General features: G+C 39.9%; 1 protein-coding gene across 1 annotated transcript in view; it reads right to left on the bottom strand.

Annotated features, from left to right (window-relative positions):
• The window catches only part of DGKQ (diacylglycerol kinase theta), a 103,809-nt gene that overhangs the window by 17,739 nt on the left and 68,159 nt on the right, over positions 1-17,911 (bottom strand). Inside the window, exons 11-19 of the mRNA XM_075526761.1 lie at positions 16,298-16,352; positions 15,065-15,126; positions 14,655-14,805; positions 13,760-13,798; positions 11,996-12,111; positions 4,865-5,016; positions 3,332-3,480; positions 2,555-2,736; positions 926-1,026 (exon numbers count right to left, since the gene is read on the bottom strand). Of these exons, the coding sequence (XP_075382876.1) occupies positions 926-1,026; positions 2,555-2,736; positions 3,332-3,480; positions 4,865-5,016; positions 11,996-12,111; positions 13,760-13,798; positions 14,655-14,805; positions 15,065-15,126; positions 16,298-16,352 (1,007 nt within the window). The remainder of the gene's footprint in view (positions 1-925; positions 1,027-2,554; positions 2,737-3,331; positions 3,481-4,864; positions 5,017-11,995; positions 12,112-13,759; positions 13,799-14,654; positions 14,806-15,064; positions 15,127-16,297; positions 16,353-17,911) is intronic.

Here is a 17,911-nt window from a genome sequence, read left to right as displayed (position 1 = left end):
TTTATGTACCACAAACAATATTCCATTTTTAAGAAAAAAACATGAGCAATGCCTGTAATGATGGACAGAACGCTGCAAGACAGGTGGGATTACACATCATTACACTCATAACGCATCAGAGAATATTTTTAATAGTTAGGATTTGAGTACTGCATAGTTGTAACTGGCTGTAACTTTCTCTGGAAACCGAGAGACAATTTAGAAGACATTTACTCACAAACATAACGGAAAGCAGACAAAACCAGTTTCTACAAGGAATTACTGCTTAACTGTGAAATGTGATTTCTTTTTCTCATCAGTCTCAGTGATTACGGGAGAAGAAAAAGTACTATTATTGATTGATCTGCATACCAGAAAGGAGGAAGGTGTCTCCACACCTTTTTAATCACACAGTCTCACTTGAGATACAGACATTTTTTTTATCCTTATTACCAGCACACAGGTGCTACCACAGCACTAAGCAAGGGTGGGAAAGGTACAAAGAAGTTCTGAACAGTGTGTTTATTGCTCATGTAGCACCACTGCCCTCCCTCCTGCTAAAGGCTTTGAATAAGGGATATTTCCACTACCTCAAAATTTAACTGAACTCAACATGGCAGTTACTGGCAAATATGTATACTGAATAATAATGACAAGGCTTCCAAAAACTGCTGTGGTTTTTGGAAAAAACTCACTCTCTTGGTAAAAGGGAAAAAAAAACCCAAACTGAAAAAAACCCCTGAGGAAAAAAAACCCCACAAACGAACCCCCTGAATTCTGTGTCTATGAGTTCCTGGCTAACTTAATTCCTCCCGGTGCCAGCTCTGCCTCAAGCAATATTGTTTGTGGATACCTGTAGCATTTCAAGATTATCAGCCATAGTGTAAGTTGGAAGTTATGCAATACCACAGAGTTTGCCCTTCACCCCTCGTTTCCCCAGGATTACCTGCTATTAAATTTCCCTGGTTCTTCTTCTCTAGCATGATGAAAGTCCAAGCTCAACTCTGCATCAATGCCAAGACCACAGTAATTGTTCATCTGTACAATCTGACAAAAAAAATTGTATTATTTTCTCCTTACGTTTATAAATGAAGAGGTTCCAAAGTTTTTCAACAAAAGCAAGCTTTGCAGATGATCCTTCCAAGTCACTTGCATCTTGACAGATTCTGGAAAACATTTTCCAGAAACACTGCACTAAAAATAAAGCTGTACAGACAATTGCTGACATCTGTAGTCACTACTTCCAAAGTATCAGAAACTTCAAAATTTAATCTTAATTGCAAGTAACAAGCATAATAAGGCAGAAATAAAAACAAATGCAGAAATAAAACCAACCCAATTTCTCAAAGCGATTCTATGCAATAACTACACAAGTTGCTGAACACTAATGCCACTATTATTTTTGGCATCAGCCATGGATTTATCATGACATCATTGGGAAGACGCTCTTCCTTACTTTGGAAGGTGACCAGCTTATGCCAGATGAATGAAGAACTTGACTTCACCTATTCAGCTGCATTTTAATTAGCTCCCTATATGCCAATCTCAAGTTTCTAAAGATTTCAACCATTTCTGCAATTAATTCTTCCTTTGCATGCCAGTTCATTCCATAGCTCTTCTATCCTAGTCCTTGATTCTCCCACCCTTCACCTTTAAAAAGCAGATTAGGCACTTAGGGCAAATCAACCCCTGTCTCCACCAAGTGAAAAATAGCTGGAACCTGAGCGACTTAAATCCTTCAACTGACACATAATGCCTAGGGTTTTCCAGCAAATGGACTAAAATCTTAGACAGTTGCTATCTTATTACAATTTCCTACTTTCTTTTTGCCACTCCCTTGTCCAATTTCTTTGTTTTGTCTGAAGGTAAAAACAGAACAGAGCTTTCAGCTTCATGGAAAGCTCTGAAGTCACCATCTACAACCAACATTTTTTATTCTAAACAGAAACAAGTAAAACGAACCAAGGGACAGGGACTTTCACTCCAAAAAAATAAAACAGATGTCAAAATAAAACAGATGCCACATATACAGACATGCAATCATGTATATTGCGTGTCTGTATATACGTATGCCTGTATATAGACACATAAGATGCCAGAAGGATTTACTTCCTGTATATGCTGGCAACTCATAGTCATTTTTTAAACTGTTAAAGCAAAGATGAGAGTACTTTTTTTTTGGAGGGGGGTTGTTTTTTGGCCGACACTCCGGTTTCACTAGTGTTCTGGAAAGTGTTTGGTGTTCCTTCAAAAAGCTTTTCTTATTTGAGAAATAAATTTCTTTCCAACTGAAGCAAACAGGTATGCCATTGTCACTTAAATTTTTTCATTAATCGTCTTATCAGACACTTTTTGCCAAACAGCTATGAAGTGTGTTCTGCAGCCAACCAGTCCTACCAAAGCTGAAGCACTATATCCAGATGTAGGCTGTGTTCGCTAAGGAATAGCTCAGTAAGGCCCAAGCTCAAAGATAGGTGAGCAATAAAAGATTAAACTATGTTAATATTTATCATCTTTGTGATTTTTGCTAGAACAACAGTTCCTAAGAACTAAACCCAAATGGTGCTCAGCTCACCTTTGGAGGCTCAGGTTCTGCAACGCCATTCTCTGCGCCTTCAGCTGGCTCTTCTGCATCCAAAAGGATAGTCCAGCGATCCATAAGAACGTCGTCTGCCTCATCCACAGAAACCAAAATCGAGTAGGGGTCCTCTCCACTGTAGCCAGCTCCCCAGCGCAAAACCCTCCCTAAGTCATTACCTGGGCAACAATGAAGAACCCCAAAATATGACTGCATTTCATAAGTTACCTAAAAGCATCAAAAGGTGCATCAGCCCTGTTCTACAAATCAAATCGCATCAAGGTGCTCCAAACAAGTCACGGAACTAGTTAGATTGGACTGAAAAGTTAACAAGCAGAAAAAATATCTAAGCATTGTTGTGGTTGCACATGTGCTCAGTATCACATACAGATATGCTGTCTCAGCTGAAAAGTTTTCACAAAAAGTGATAGAAAAACCTGTTATGGAGTTGAGAAGTCAGGGAGCCACTGAGTTCACTGCTTTACAGCAAGGGCTGATGCACCTGTGGTTGTCAGGGGGAGAATATTTTACCCTCACCAACTCCTGCCCACTCAGACACACCCATATCAACACCCCTGCTGCTCATTTTTCCTTCAGAAAGCTTAACTGACGTTTCCTTGAAAAGCTGATATTGCATTTGCTCTCCAACACTGGCCAGAACTGAATCATGGCATCTCGACTGCAAAACTGAGCTATTTGTCAGATGGATAAATAAGGATAAACCTTCTGGAGGACTTCTGCCCTCAGAAGAATCGTGTTCGCTGTGATTCTCACCTGTTCCTAAAGGCAAGATGGCAACTGAGGGCTCTGAGCACACCAGCTTGTGCCTGATCTCCTCCAGTGCACCAAGGACCCAGCCAACAGTGCCGTCTCCTCCGCACACCAGCACTCGGAAGGAGGGGACTTCAGAGAAGGTGTGAAACCTCCGTTGAGGAACAAAGCAAAAGGGAAAAGAAATGTTAAAACGTAGTACAGGAAAAGCAAAGCCTCTTAATATGCTATTTAAGATAACACATTAATACTGGATTTCCCCCCCATCTTTACCATCAGTTTCCACATCAACTTCAACAAAGTGAATGGAAAAATAGGAACTTTTAGATAAAACTGTTTAAAAAGAGTGAAAACCACATTCTTCTAAGATTCTTCACAGATAGAATTAAACTGTTAATCACTTCCTTTTCCACCAAAGACACAGAGATCTAACTATTCACAGAGAACTAACTATTCATAATTTCAATGTGAACATCTGTAACTCTCTAAACTGTAGTTGTTGATTAGTGGTGGATTATTTTTTTTTACTTAGTCATAGGACTCATAGTACATTTTCTTCTTCATAGTACTATTTTCCTGGTCGGTCTTACCTTTTGTGGCTTTTCATCCTACATACTGAAATATCCTGCAAAGGAATTTTTATTTCCCATTGCACAAGAAGAAATGAACAAGTGGAAGCATTTTGCCATAGAGCTACAGAAGGATTCCATGGGCAAAACAAAATGAGTGAATTACTGAAGTTGCAGCTTGAACTGCATTAGAAAGACAACAGAATTATACAGTTCTGAAAAAAATCTTAGTTTGTGCAGCTTGTTTTTCTTGCCTCCGGCATAAGCTGTGTTTCTCCCATAAAAGCTTTTGTTTTGAACAGCTTGTCATGACAGTTCTTTGTTAAAGCAGTGCTGAAGGAATGAGGCTACTCTGAGTAGGCTACAACCATCACTTTCAGTTTTATGAAGCTGGTAACAAAGTGGTGTTGATTAAATCAAGTAATTGGTCCCTGCCTCCCTACAAGCACCTAGGTTCTGTTCCTTGTATTTAGAAATGTTGCAGCTGGGATCAGGCAGGCCCTTGTTAATTCTGCAATTGTGGCCAAGTTTCAAGAGTCAAGATAGAAAATGTTATTATACTTTCCTGTTAGTTCCCATGAACTATCAGAGGAAATAAAAGCAAAAACGAGCCCTCGCTGGGCAATGTGACATGTCTCTTTCCGTGCCCATTCGATTATAAAATCTTTTTATTTTTAATAATACATCTGTGTTATTGTAAAGTGCATATGACTTTCCCAGGACTGGACTCCATTACTTGACACAAGCATATACATCAGAAACTACTCTATTCTCTTTTCTTTAGAGAATCTCAAAGTTTAAATCTGTTTTCACAGTGAGAAACAGACAGGAGGAGTGATCCACTGCTCTGGTCTTCAGGCACAGAACAGAAGCAATTTAGATCTTTGTAACAAGTGAATCTGATCCATCCTTTCAAAAAATAACAAAACAACATAAATTAAAAAAAATTAAAAATATGACGACTTACCCAGGCAGTGGGCCACCATTGGTAAGTTCAAAGACCTGATGTGGGTTTAGCAGCTTTCTAAAACTGTACAGCAGATCCCGACCTTTTAGACCACCACTTTTTGGATTCACAAATACAAGAAGTGGGCAACAGTTCTGTGGTATCTTGGAAGCCTGAAAGAAGACAAGAAGGATTAGCCAAAATCATGACTAGGCAGGAAAATTACTACTGCATCTCAGCAGTATTTCCTGATGCTTCCTTGATGCTTAGTAAAAAAAAAATCCAGATTCAATAAACGAAAAGATTCAATGTCCAGACAACGGACAGGTTAGCTGCTGATCTTGTTTTTCTGGGAACTGAAGTTTCCTTAACCCACTCCAACTACACAGTTGAGCCTAACATTAAAAACAAAAGGCACTGTAAGTAGTCCTTCCTACACATTTTCAGTAAACAGCCTGTGCCAAAGAATAGTGTGAGGGATACCGTATCTTCCAGAGTCACGTACAATTCAAACACCTTCCTTGCAAAGAGAGAACTTCTCCCAAAAACAATTGAAACATTTGTCTTAAGTTTTGTGGTCGTCTTAGAAAAGATGTTAATTTACAAAGACAAACCATTTCAAAATGAGGGTGTTCGGGGCAGACACTGGCATGGCCCTCCCCATGAAGTAAGAGGCTGGAAGCTTCTTTTAAAAATAAGTATTTAAAATTTTTTATCAGGAGGATTTGGTGCCAGTATCTTACGATCCTCAGACCTCTACTGAAGCGGCTGCTGCTGACAGGGCTCTCAAAGCACAGCTGTGCTGTGGGGGAGCCTGGTACCCATCCAGAAACCACTCCAAAGGAAGCCACTGCACATGGCAGGGGAGGATTTCCCAGGGTACTCCACGGACTGCGCGGGAACCTGCAGCCTCCCCGGAGGGCAAAACTTCCAGCCACCAGAAGCACCCCCTTGGGACTAGTTTTCAGCCAGCCAGCCCATAAATCATTCTGTAAAACTATTTGTAAATGGTTTTAGAAAGATCAGAAAATGCCAGCACACCTTTCATCTGTCCTGCCACAGGGCTGTCGGGCAGGTACGCGGCAGAAAAGTCCGTCGGGCAATTCAACGAGCGCACTTCAAAACAGAAACGTTTGCCACAGTCCCTAAGTTGTGGTAATTTGTATTTACAAACTGGACAGCATTCAGGGAACAGCAATTTGTCATGCAGCTGACAGGATGGATTCAGAGAACAGAACAACAGTGCTAAATATAAGTCAATTTAGCAAGAATGATTCAGGGGGCAGTGAGGCAGCAGCATGACTGCAGCGTGCAAACATGCAGAGAAATACCAACAGCTACAGAGGGGAGGAGACAGCACCCAGAGAGCCTGTCAGCTGCTGTCCTTGAGCGACCACCAGCGAGCATGAACTAAGGCGAAGAATGGAGAATTCAGGACAAATTAATGAGTAACTTTGTGAGGAAGCAATCTGGAGTCTGATGTTGAGATACCCCAGACCATCGTCTACCTGTGAGCTGATCTGGATGCTTAAAAACAAACCATGGTTTGGGGCTTCCCAGTATTTGAGAGATTTCCTCAAATTCTGCTTTCCTAAGAGAGCTGGGTGCTAATCCTCTGCAAGTCACACCCTGCCAGACATGTCAAGATACCGGCAAACACATAAAAATTCTTCTCCTCTGTGTCACCACCTGCATGAGAAATGCCCTCTGCCATCCAGCGTGACTCACAAGCACAAGCAGAAAACACACTGGGAAGAGGAACACTAAGCAGGTAAGAAGGTTGGTGGAGCAGGCACACACTTCTCCTCTTGCCCCTTCCCTCCTCATCCTTTAGCTTCCACCAGAGACAGTTTGAAAATATGTTTTCTCCAAAAAAATTTAGCCAAACAAGGGCTATTTTGGCTGACCAAGAGCCAGAAGAGCCTTAAAATTTTGTTCTGGGGAGGATTTCACTGCTGGCAGAACAACTAGGCTGGTGAGACAGAGGCTGCAAAGCTGTCCACACAGCTTTCTCCAGAGGAGCCACCTTCATGCTATACTGTGATGACTGCTAGGTCAAAACACCTCTCGCCTCCATATTCAGGCTTTATTGGAAAAGGGGAAGCAATTATTCAAAGCATGCCCAACACACAACAAGGGTAATATATTTATTTCTGTGAAGTACACGGAAAGGATATTTGTAGCCAGCAAAGGAAGTCAAAGGAAAACAATGCATGCCACTGTCACATAAAAGGAAGGACTTCTTGAGTTGTAAGGTCAAGAGCTCAAGGATCCACACATCCCAACAAGAGAAGTGGATTTCCTCCCTTCAAGCCATCACAGGCATTAATAAAAATAGTAAGCAGAGCTCTGGCTTTTCTAGAAGTAAAGTCCTTCTCATTACTCCATTAGTTCCTGCACCATCACCTGCCATATCCCATTATGAACAGTCCTTTGAAAATCCCACAAGCAATGAAAGGCAGAGCAGCTCTGAAAGGAAACGCCACGTCCCATGGGGTAACAGGGCAAACCGTTCCCTTCCTGCACTCCTTGTTCCAGCTTCTACTCTGCCCTACCTTCCCACCTGACCACTTCCCATTTCTTCCTCTTCAAAGCTTTTTTACTACCTAAATTTCATCTCCAGTCATTTCAACTTTCTGAACAATACAGGCTATCTGAAACCTCAGGATTGGTCCAACGGCTGGAAACTTCTGGGGTTTAAAAAAAGGGGGGTAAGGGGATAATAGAAAGAAAAAACATTCAGTTCTGCAGCTCAAAGTAAACAAAAACTCTTTCAAAAAAAGAGTTTGAAACATTCAAGTTAAACAAATACCTTACTTGAATGTGGACAAGAACATTTGATTACCTCTTCTTCAGGAAATCAGTTTCTAAAAATACTGGTTTTGGACATTTAGAAGTGACATGCTGAACACATGTTTTATATTACTTGCTTTTACAGGCAAGTTCTAATGGGTTTAAAACCAAGTAACTAATTCACAAGGAACTTCAGGGAATCGCAATGATTTTTGAGACGTGGTAAGCTCCAAGGCATTCAAAAGCACAGCTGTGTCTTGGAAAATCTTCTGAGATCCTACCCAAGTAAATACATATTGTTGCAAATATGTATTTACAGTTTCTATAAAACTGCCATCTAAATTTCCTAATTGTCAAGTGCAAATATTGTACCAAAAAAAAAAAAAAAAGAAACACTTACCCTGAATGCTATTAAGACTCACAAGCAGCTGCAGAGAATGCCTGGAGCTAATGAAGTATCTGTATGTAGCGTAAACTGAGCAGTCCTACCACTCAAAACCATCTTTGTTCAAATATCTTTTAATATAAACCCCTAACTATACCTATTTAGGACTAAATGCACCTATGTAGAATAAACAGAAGTATTCTAGAAAGTGCTTAGCCTCACAGTTAACTTGCTCCCCATCATCACTCCTCGTTAAACTTAAAGGAATCAGAAACACTGCTAAACCCCTAGATAAAGGCCAGCTTCTAAGAAAACAATTATTTTTCAGTCAGGGTTAAAAACTCTATGACAGTTTGTACAGCAGAGCTGCTGCATTGCTTTCTGAAAAGTACGCACTCCGTTACAACTACAACCACAAGGGCAGCACTCTCATGCTGCAGAATTTTTTTTAATCCCTTAATAAAGCCCCAGTGGGGATGTACAAATGAGTTTGTTACTGGGCAGAAGGGGATGTGTGACTCACAGCCTGAGGACTCCCTTCCCCCTTTAGCTCTGGCTTCAGTGCTCTGCCTGAGGAGTGAATCTGCAGAGGGGTTTTGTGTTGGCTGGCTTTCAGGAGGAATTTATTGCTCGTTTCTTAGAGACAGCTGAAGGAGGCCCTGTGATTTAGACACTCTGACAGTCACTGTGAATTGCTTAATTTGTCAGGATTAGCACAGTGCGGCTTTAGGCTGGGGCAAGATACTTATTATCCACACTAATCCCCTTTCTGTGGAGTGGACTGTGTAATCACAGCTCAGGATGAAGCAGAACATGGTGTTCTGTGCCACAGGCCCGCCAGCACAACCACAGCACATCTTCCAGGGTGGTGGGCGGTCTCCAGGAACTGCAGATATCTCTAAGTGACAAATAAAATTCAACATTTGCAAGCGGGCAGTCTGCAGCACCTCCCATGTACCAGGACTCACGACATCCCAAGCACAAACTTCCTCCGCCCTGGCCAGAAAGGAGTCATTGCATCTGATGAGGAATGATGTGCAAGGTGTCTCAATGCAACTGGAGCACCAGCTGGGTCAACACAGCAGGAGCTCGAGCCTTTTCTTTACTTTTTGGGGCATTGTGGCAGTGGAAGAAGGGTGGAAAGCCACCTTTCATGGTGTTTTGGCTAAGAGAGTCATTAAACTATCATGCTTTTAAGTTGGACATGTTTGTGTGAGGAATTAGTGGAATGAAAGAAATGGAAAGTTTCACCCATTTGGGAAACTCCCACATCTTTTTCTACTACTCTTAAGAACCCTAAATACCATATGTCAGAGGGCACTCCACTGGTAAGTGGCATTCGTGATAACGCCACAAAAACTTGTCACCTTCATACTGATATTGGCCTCATACAACTCTCTGCTGACATCCTTGTTTGCCAGTACTGCAAAAGGAGTTCTGCTAAATTAGCTTTCAATTCAAAGATTCAGCCCTGCAATGTCTTTCACCTTGACATGCTACCAAAGAGCGATACCAAACTGCCCCTGCAGGTCCTTACAAACAGCAGCTAAACAGCTTTGTAAGAGACTCTATTTTTTTCACGCTCCAACGAACAGAGTATTTTCATTTATTTGAATACTGTGAAATGAAAAAGTGTTTGATTAAATTCTTAAAGGCCCAACATCATGAAACAGCAGAACAGATCAACACATCTGATCCCACTAATTGCTTGACTAATAAGCAGTTAGTGCAAACTGATTCTGCATTCAAACTTTTCAGTAATGATAACAAGAGGATGAATTGCTTCTGGCAGACCTGACCATGCCAGACCAGAACTGGGCCTCCTCCTTAGAAGGTATATCAGACACAGAGTAAGTGAAAGTCACCTTGGTAAAACGAAGGACTAGCAACCTGCTAACAACCAATTTACTTCTGTGCTTTTATTGACTTTTAAGAAGAGTTGTTTTGTTTGTTTGTTTGTTTTATTTAAGTTGCAGTTTGGAAAAATCATTCATTAACCAAAACACTGTGCCCTTTGTTTTGTCACCCATTCTTCTTCGAGACTACACATTAGCCCTTCATTCCCAATTTCTCTGTATTTCACCCACAAGAGGAATGTCAAACACAGCATAAATTTAATATTGTGCTCAGTTCCTGTATAAGTATTTCCTGGTGCGGTATTTAAATGGTCACATATATAAACTATAAACAAAGGCTAATAGCATCATAGGATAAAAGGATAATTTAGGTTGAAAAGTACCTCAGTAGGTTATCTAGTCCAATTGCTACTCAAAGCAGGGTCAACAATCACTCATTAGTTTACCATGGGTAATTATTGAATGGTGTAAGCTGGGTGGCCAAAGCACATATGAACAACACTTGAAATATTATGTAGATTAACTCTTGGCTCATTTCAGTGAGATGACCAAATATTAACAATACACGCTGAAATGGAAACAAAATGGATGTGCACATGTACAGGCCCCTCTCCTTCTTACATATTAGAAACTCATCCCTAGCAGTCCCCTGAACTGGAGTTTCTAAAAAATATCTTGCATCAGATAACAGAGAGCATTATCCATATTTTCCTGGCACCAGGAAGTTCACTTCAAACATATCTAGAAAACCAGACACACATAATCAACAGTGGAGTATGTTCAGCTTCACACACCATGCACCAGATCTAGGCTTGTAATGCATTTGCCTAAAAACCACCGAAAACAAGCATCCAAGAGCAGTCCCATCTTCATGCTGCCTTCTGTTTCTCATAACAGAAACTCTGAAACCTATTTTGGACAAGGGGGAACCTTGGTTTCTAAGGATCTCACAAAATATAATGCCTATGCATACATAAGAACAAGGCTCTCACTTTTTTTGGAGGGTGGATAGTTTTTAATCTTGCCAGTTTCATGTAAGCACTGCCATATAAAAAGCATCTGCTCATATAAAAATTAATTTTGCCTTCAGAAAATTTTGACAAGCATAGGACTCTTCAAATGGTAAAAGCAAGCATGTAAGTATGCAACTATGGCTATTGAACTTGAGACCTTCCCATCTAAAGTTGTTTCATAGTTCCCACTAATGTGTATTTTTTTAAGTTTTCAACCTTCTGTGAAGTTCTAAGAAGTCAAACCAAGATCCTCACTTCACTTGCCATAATGCAACTCCAGAAAGACAGTAACTGCAGGATACTTTCTGCTGAGCTGTTGTGTAACTATGGCTACACCCTCTTTTGGACAGAACCTACATCATCCTGGTTAAAAATCACTTTTCTCAGTGAACCATTTCCCTCTTTTCACCCTGAATCTGCTTTGTTAACATGAAACCTATTATTGAACCAACTGATTAATAGGAAAGTTATTTGTAACCATAAAAATTCATAAATCAGAATTTGTGAAAGGACTCTTTGCCTGAATTTTGCCTGAATTTGTGAAAGGACTCTTGCACTAGGTCTTTCAAAAGACTATTTTCCTCTGAAATCCACAATGCAGCATTTAAATAGGGTCAAACTCCCTCTGCCACAGAATGGGGGAAATGAAGATACTGTGAGTCTGAAGATTAGCCATAGTACTTTACCTCATGGTTAGCGAGAAAACACATTTAGTCCCCAAAACAAAATTGTTGTAAGTATTTTAAGACACGCCAGCTAAAACTAAAACCCCACCGAACTTTTTGATCATTGAAAGAAATAAAGAGGAAAAAAAATTTGGTTTTTCTCCCCTTTATAGCTGTATACTTATGCAGTTGTATAGTTGTATAGTTATTCCTGACAACTCAACAGTAACAGGACAAGTGACTTAACTCACAGAAGTATATCATATACATGAAGTACAGGCTCTCAAGTATTTTTTTTTCATCAGACAACTTAGAGAAACTCACTGTATGGCTCCTTTGAATAAAATGTATTTTCATTTACTTCCAGCAGAAAAAGTCTTAAGGTAGTTGTTTTTCTTTTAAAGACATATTTTAAATTCAAACCCAAACCCATCTCTTACCATAACTTCAGGAATCACCACGGCATTCAGAGGCTTGTCATTGACAGTTGTATCTTTAACTAGCATATATATTCTTTCAGCTTCAGAAAAGCACGAAATTTCGAGTACAACAGCACCTGTAAAGAGGCATCAGAACTATTTTTTATATTTTCTATTATTATTAGGAAACCAGCATAATCATATCACAGCATAAGTTTACTCAGTTTACTCAGGACATTATTCAGTAAAAGTTACTCTGCAACACTTGAGGTTGTTGGTTATCAGTGAATTGGGCTGTTTGGTTTTTTAAGCCTTCCTTCATACCCCCAAACACACCCCAGATTTTTGTTAAAACAAAGCAGTTTGAGGACAAAAAGAACTGCAGCATGAAACGGATGTTTATTTGAAGACTTCCTTTGGGCTTCAGCAGTATGGCCTATTTCCATACTCTTTATCATAACTACCAGGCTGTTCTCATCATGCAAAAGTGACAAAGGTATCACGTTTCATTTTGTATCTCGTTAAAAATCCAGTAGTTCCATTCATTGACAATATCTCAGTAAGAATTATTACAAGCAAAGATTTGGTTTGAGAATCAATTTAAGACCTTTATGTCAGCTTAGGTCTGTTTGGGGAAGTTGGGGAACAAGGGAAGACAAAAGGGAAAAAATAAAAGAAAATAGAATACTGACAAGTTAGTGAGGAGGAAAACAGGGCAGGACGAGATCAAAGTGCATAACGGACAGCATATGAGATGTAAGCTGGTAACACAACCTGGCTGCAACCAAAAGTGAGAGTCAGGAAGTTATCAGAAACATAAAAATACTCAGAAAGTGAAAAAACACAAAGAACAATAAAAATCACATACAAGCAGAAACATCTAAAAAACACATGCAGGTAAACTTGGTTAAATAAAGCTGTGACATGAGAAGAGTATCACAAAAACAACTATTCTCCCTTGACAAATACGAAAAGGAGAAGGCATATCTGAAAGCTTTATGGGTTTCCTTATGAAAAGTCAGTATGAACTAGCCATGTAGAGCCAGCAAATACACAAAGGAAGCATGCAGTCTTCAAAACCACGCTATAGAAAGATTCTTTTAGCAATCATGTGAAAGTTAAGCCTGCCAAAGGACATGAAACATCTTGGATATGGACACCTAAACATGCAAAAGATAAATTATGCACTTGTAAGTTTTACCAAACGCAGGTCTCCACCTGACCGCTGCACTGAAGCTGCACAGAGCCACTGCTGCTCTGGCTCTCAGAAGCCTCACGGCTTCTCCAACCTTGCTGAAATAAAATCCGTACAGCAAAAGCAAAGCAACAGCTCAAAGGATTAATGCAGAGAGGAGGGTACTGATTTTCTTCAGAATTCCAGCCACTGAATCCCCACTGAGCTAGGAAACAGTGACTGTGAAACAATCCCATCAAGTTCAAAAGCAGTACCAAATTTTAGTATTTTAGAAGTCAAAATAAAGAGAGCACTTGAAGGGTTTTTAACAGTTCAGTGGTGTTAGACTATTCAGTTGAAGTGCAACTTCAAAATGCATTTTTATGATGAAATATTACCACTTTCTGGTACACGAGGCATGAAGCCAACCTTTTTTTTAATAAGGTAACACCAATCACACTGTTCTTCATAAATACAACATGTTACATTTTATCTGAAGGGCTTTTTGCTTATGCAATAAGACTAACTTATTCTGAGCTTAGAGCCTCTACTATTAGGCTGCAGTTTTGAAAATAGACATTTTTTGCATGACTAAAAATCTTAATGCTTACCTTGTGCTTGATAAACATGACTCACAGATACTACATTTGCTGCAAAGGGTAAAAATATAAACACATAAAATGTTGGGTACATTTAGAGTAAATATTTAAAATACTTTTTAAAGTTACATAAATATAATATAAATAAATATTAAAAGTTATACAAATATAGGGAGAACCTCCAGCTAACACTTTCCCTCTCCTAAGTTTACTTTGCAAGTTAGAAAAGCTAAACTCATTTTCATAAAAGGTGACTATGAATTCTTTCTGGCATTTAAAGTTTAATTCCTCTTGAAGTTACATAAAAGATTGGGAAGAATGCTTCGTTTCCTGAAACAAAAAGCATGATGCATTCCTGACAATGTTTATAGAATACGTTGGTTGAAAGAGTATTATGAAAAATCAATTACACTTCTTTGAAAAAGAAAACCAAATTCTTTTCACTGAGTGCTTGTCCATATGTGTGTGCACACACTACTCATACTTCTCCATAAGCAGGGGCAGAGCTCATTAACAACATGGAGGACAGCCCACGCAAAAAATGTCAGAGGTTAATAAAGGCAAGGAACATTGATGCACAGGGAATTAAAGTGCACTGTCATAATCTGAATGGTGTGTACGGTTCACTGCTAAAAAGTGATGCTTTTTCACTAAAAAAATGGTGTGGTCACATATAACTCAAGTAATGTAATAATAATTCTATGAATAATGAGCTGTCACATCTCTCGTGCAACCACGAACATGTTAAAATGAATAAAAAAGCCCCCTGTGACAGTACAAAGCAGACTGATTTTTCAAATAAGGTCAGAAAATTTTAAGGAAAAAAAATAATAAAAAGGAGCAATAGATGCTACTAAATTTTATTCTGCACAAATGACTATAGCTCAAAATTCACTTGTTTACTTACTTTTGATAGCTAATTCATCCTTGAGAATATTTGTGTATTCTTCAGGGGAAAGCTGAGGTGGAAGGCCACCAACAAATAAATTTACTCGTACAATGGATTTACTGTTTTCCACAATGTAAAATCTTGTTTGATTCATCTGACGTATTGAAGTCTACCAAAATAAAGAAAAATAAATGACGAGACATTTGGCAAACAGGTATTGTGAAACAAAATCCCAAATAGTTCTGAACTTAGCAATCAAGTCCTGTACGCCTAGAGAATATCACGAACAGAAACAAACTTCAGTCCAAGCCCTTAGCTTCTCTACAGATGAGTCAGCTCAGGGGGTAACCGATTACTTACTTTTTCCTTTAAGAAAGGGGACTCCCTGCTTGCTATAAAAAAGGATGATGTTTCTTTTTCAGATTTACCTTTCTTATGTCCTTGAGTCTGTTAAGAATCAGTTCCTGATTGTCCAAGACCATGCGCTGAACTAGAGACAGCAAGAACATTAATCATGTTTGAAAACACTGTAAGTTATTATCAGGCTCAATTAAACAAAAACAATACAAAAAATTTTAGGGAAAATTCAGAATTCTGCGTACAACTAACATTAACAAAGGACCACGCAGACCTGAACTCCTCATTATTCAACAATAAAAACACGTAGGTGCTTTGAACAGTCTGATTTTGTTCACAGTTCTTAAACACCACCCTCCTTTAAAAAAAGGCAGAAACAGCTTCAAGCCACTCAAAAGACAAGCAGTACTTGGGTAACAAGCGAACTTTGACAGAAGACTTCAAAACTACATTTCCTGACAACTACAGTAATAACCAACTTCTGTATTTTATTAAAATATTAAAACAATTGTAACAACTTCCAGCTAAAGCGAGATTGTAAATGATGCTGTAAAACAGAGCACCAGAAACCAACCAAGGTAAGACATTCACAAAGCTACAACAACCTCATAAAAAAACTTACTGATTAATGCTCACAAAGAAAGCAAAGTATCAGGCCAGTATTCGAACTACAAAGATATATACTCAGGTGTGGTGAGGGCATCATCAGACTACTTCAGTGCCTTTATTTATCTCTCCGTGCAGCCTTACAAATAATGAAGCACGAAGGGATGTGAACTTGGAGAACACTAGCTCAGCTCCTGCAGGATCACAAACTTATTGAGCAATGCTAGGACTGCGTATTTCTGTACTTCATAACGCACACACATACTCCTTGGACTACCTCAGGACTTGAATTTGCTCTTGTTTGGGGGCAGTGTCAGGGGGAAAGAGGAGAGAAGGAAGGGAACCAATTGAACTTTACAATTAATCTTTACTAAATAACTGCAGTTAAGAAAACTATGTCAGCTAAAGGCAGCTCCCCAAAACAGGGCTTTTTGCCAAAGTGTCAATACCTGCCAGAAACCACTAATAAACTTTTATGTGATGATGAAGAAACAGAAGGGAACTGTATTCCCACAGGACACACAAGACCAAAAAGAACCAACATCACTTCTGATTAAGTATTTCAACATGATGGTGAAGTTTCATTTGTGAAGGCATTTACTGTAAAAAATTAACTGTGACTGTGTTAAAAGGGGAGGGGAAAAAAAAGCTAGAAGATCAGTTACAGATGTGCCTTTGGCCAATGCTCCTTCACTTACCTTGCTTACTGCCCATAAGCACTTCCACCAATTTGAAATTCTGGAGGCACTCCGTCTGCCAAAAGATGCAACATGTAAATGTAGTTTCTGAATGAAATACAATTTTGCCAGATGTTTACGCTAAAGTTATGTTATACACTGCACACACAGAGCATGGAAAATGAAACATTTTAAAATCAACCATGATGTTCTTCCCCTAACCCACTCCTCCCAAGCCAGAAATAATCTTTACACACTCAGCCTCCCACACAGGGCACCAGGCTCCCATGTCCTTAACTACATCGGCATCCTCGTAGCCCCACAGTAAAGAGGCACCTGTAAAGCACGGTTAGCTCTATCTCCCTTTAGTGACCAGCAGCTCAACTAGGATACTTCCAGAGTGTCCTGCCAGAGAAAGCGTGCAGGACTGGGAATGAACCTGCTCTTTGAGAAGACGGCCCAGGAACCAGGCTTGACAAAAGCAGGCTGACCAGTCCCCATGTCCTGGGGCACTCCACTGGCCCTGATGGAATGAAACCCTCTTCAAGTGTGCCGCAGTCCCTTCTCCAAACTATACTGCCAGGGACCACGCGAGTCCCCCACTGCCGGACAACAAGAGCTGGCACAGCCAAGAGTTGAACCATTTACTAGGATTATTGCAACCCTGGAAACATGTGACACTCAGGATTGAGGAATTCTCTTAACTTTTGGCCTTGAGACTCAGAGGACAAGTGATCTTGCTTTACAGGTCATGAACAGGGGTGTTAAAAGCCTCAACTGCCTACATTTGCTTTGCCTGAAATTTGATGAGAGCAGCTTGGAGAGGATCTTCAGCACGGGTAAATTCTGGATATTAAAAATAGATTTCCTGTATGTGTATCTTCATACAGAAAAATGAGAAAACCCTTTATAAGACTATCAGAGAATTGCAATTGAGCCAAGGAATGAAGTCTCTTACAGCATAAAACTAGCTTCCCAAATACAGAGATGTTAAGATCTTTCCCAAGCAGAATACCTGACTATCCTGTTTGACAGTTGCTTTTTTCAGGTGAGACAAGGTTTTCCAAGTTTTGTTAAAAGGTCCACAACACTTGAGGAAAAGGACTGAAATCAAATCCTGGAATCATCCTATGGCACAAAACGAGCTGCATGCACTACATAGCTGTGTAAACCCAGACAGAGGTCTACAATTTGCACATGGCTAGCCAGAACAAACATGTTCCTATGTATGCTGTAAATAACCACAAAAGGCAGCGGTCACCCTCCATGAGCATGGCTGTTCCCTGGAGCAGCGGAAGCATGCTGATCTGCTGGTGTGCTTACAAACCCCAACTGCTGAATGAAATGCGCACGCTATAGCTTCACGCCTCCACACCTGTGTGTCAGACTGAGACTGCCAGTGCATTGGCACACTTACAAATTCTACTAACATGTTTCCCAAAAGTCATGCTATCTTGGCACCAACTGTAAGAAAGACAGGCAGACTGAAAAGAGATCATCTTCCAAGGAAAACATGTGCATCCACACAGGATTACAAGATGTATCTAATCGTTTCCAATGAGGTGGGAAGGAATGCAGATGGTAAAGAATGTGGGTGCCATTCAGTCTTGAGTCCTTCAGGACTACAGAGATGCT

Source organism: Mycteria americana, chromosome Z (assembly GCF_035582795.1).
Source record: "Mycteria americana isolate JAX WOST 10 ecotype Jacksonville Zoo and Gardens chromosome Z, USCA_MyAme_1.0, whole genome shotgun sequence".
NCBI lineage: Eukaryota > Metazoa > Chordata > Aves > Ciconiiformes > Ciconiidae > Mycteria > Mycteria americana.
The sequence above is the reverse complement of the archived record's forward strand: the minus strand, read 5'-3'. Positions and strand labels throughout refer to the sequence as shown.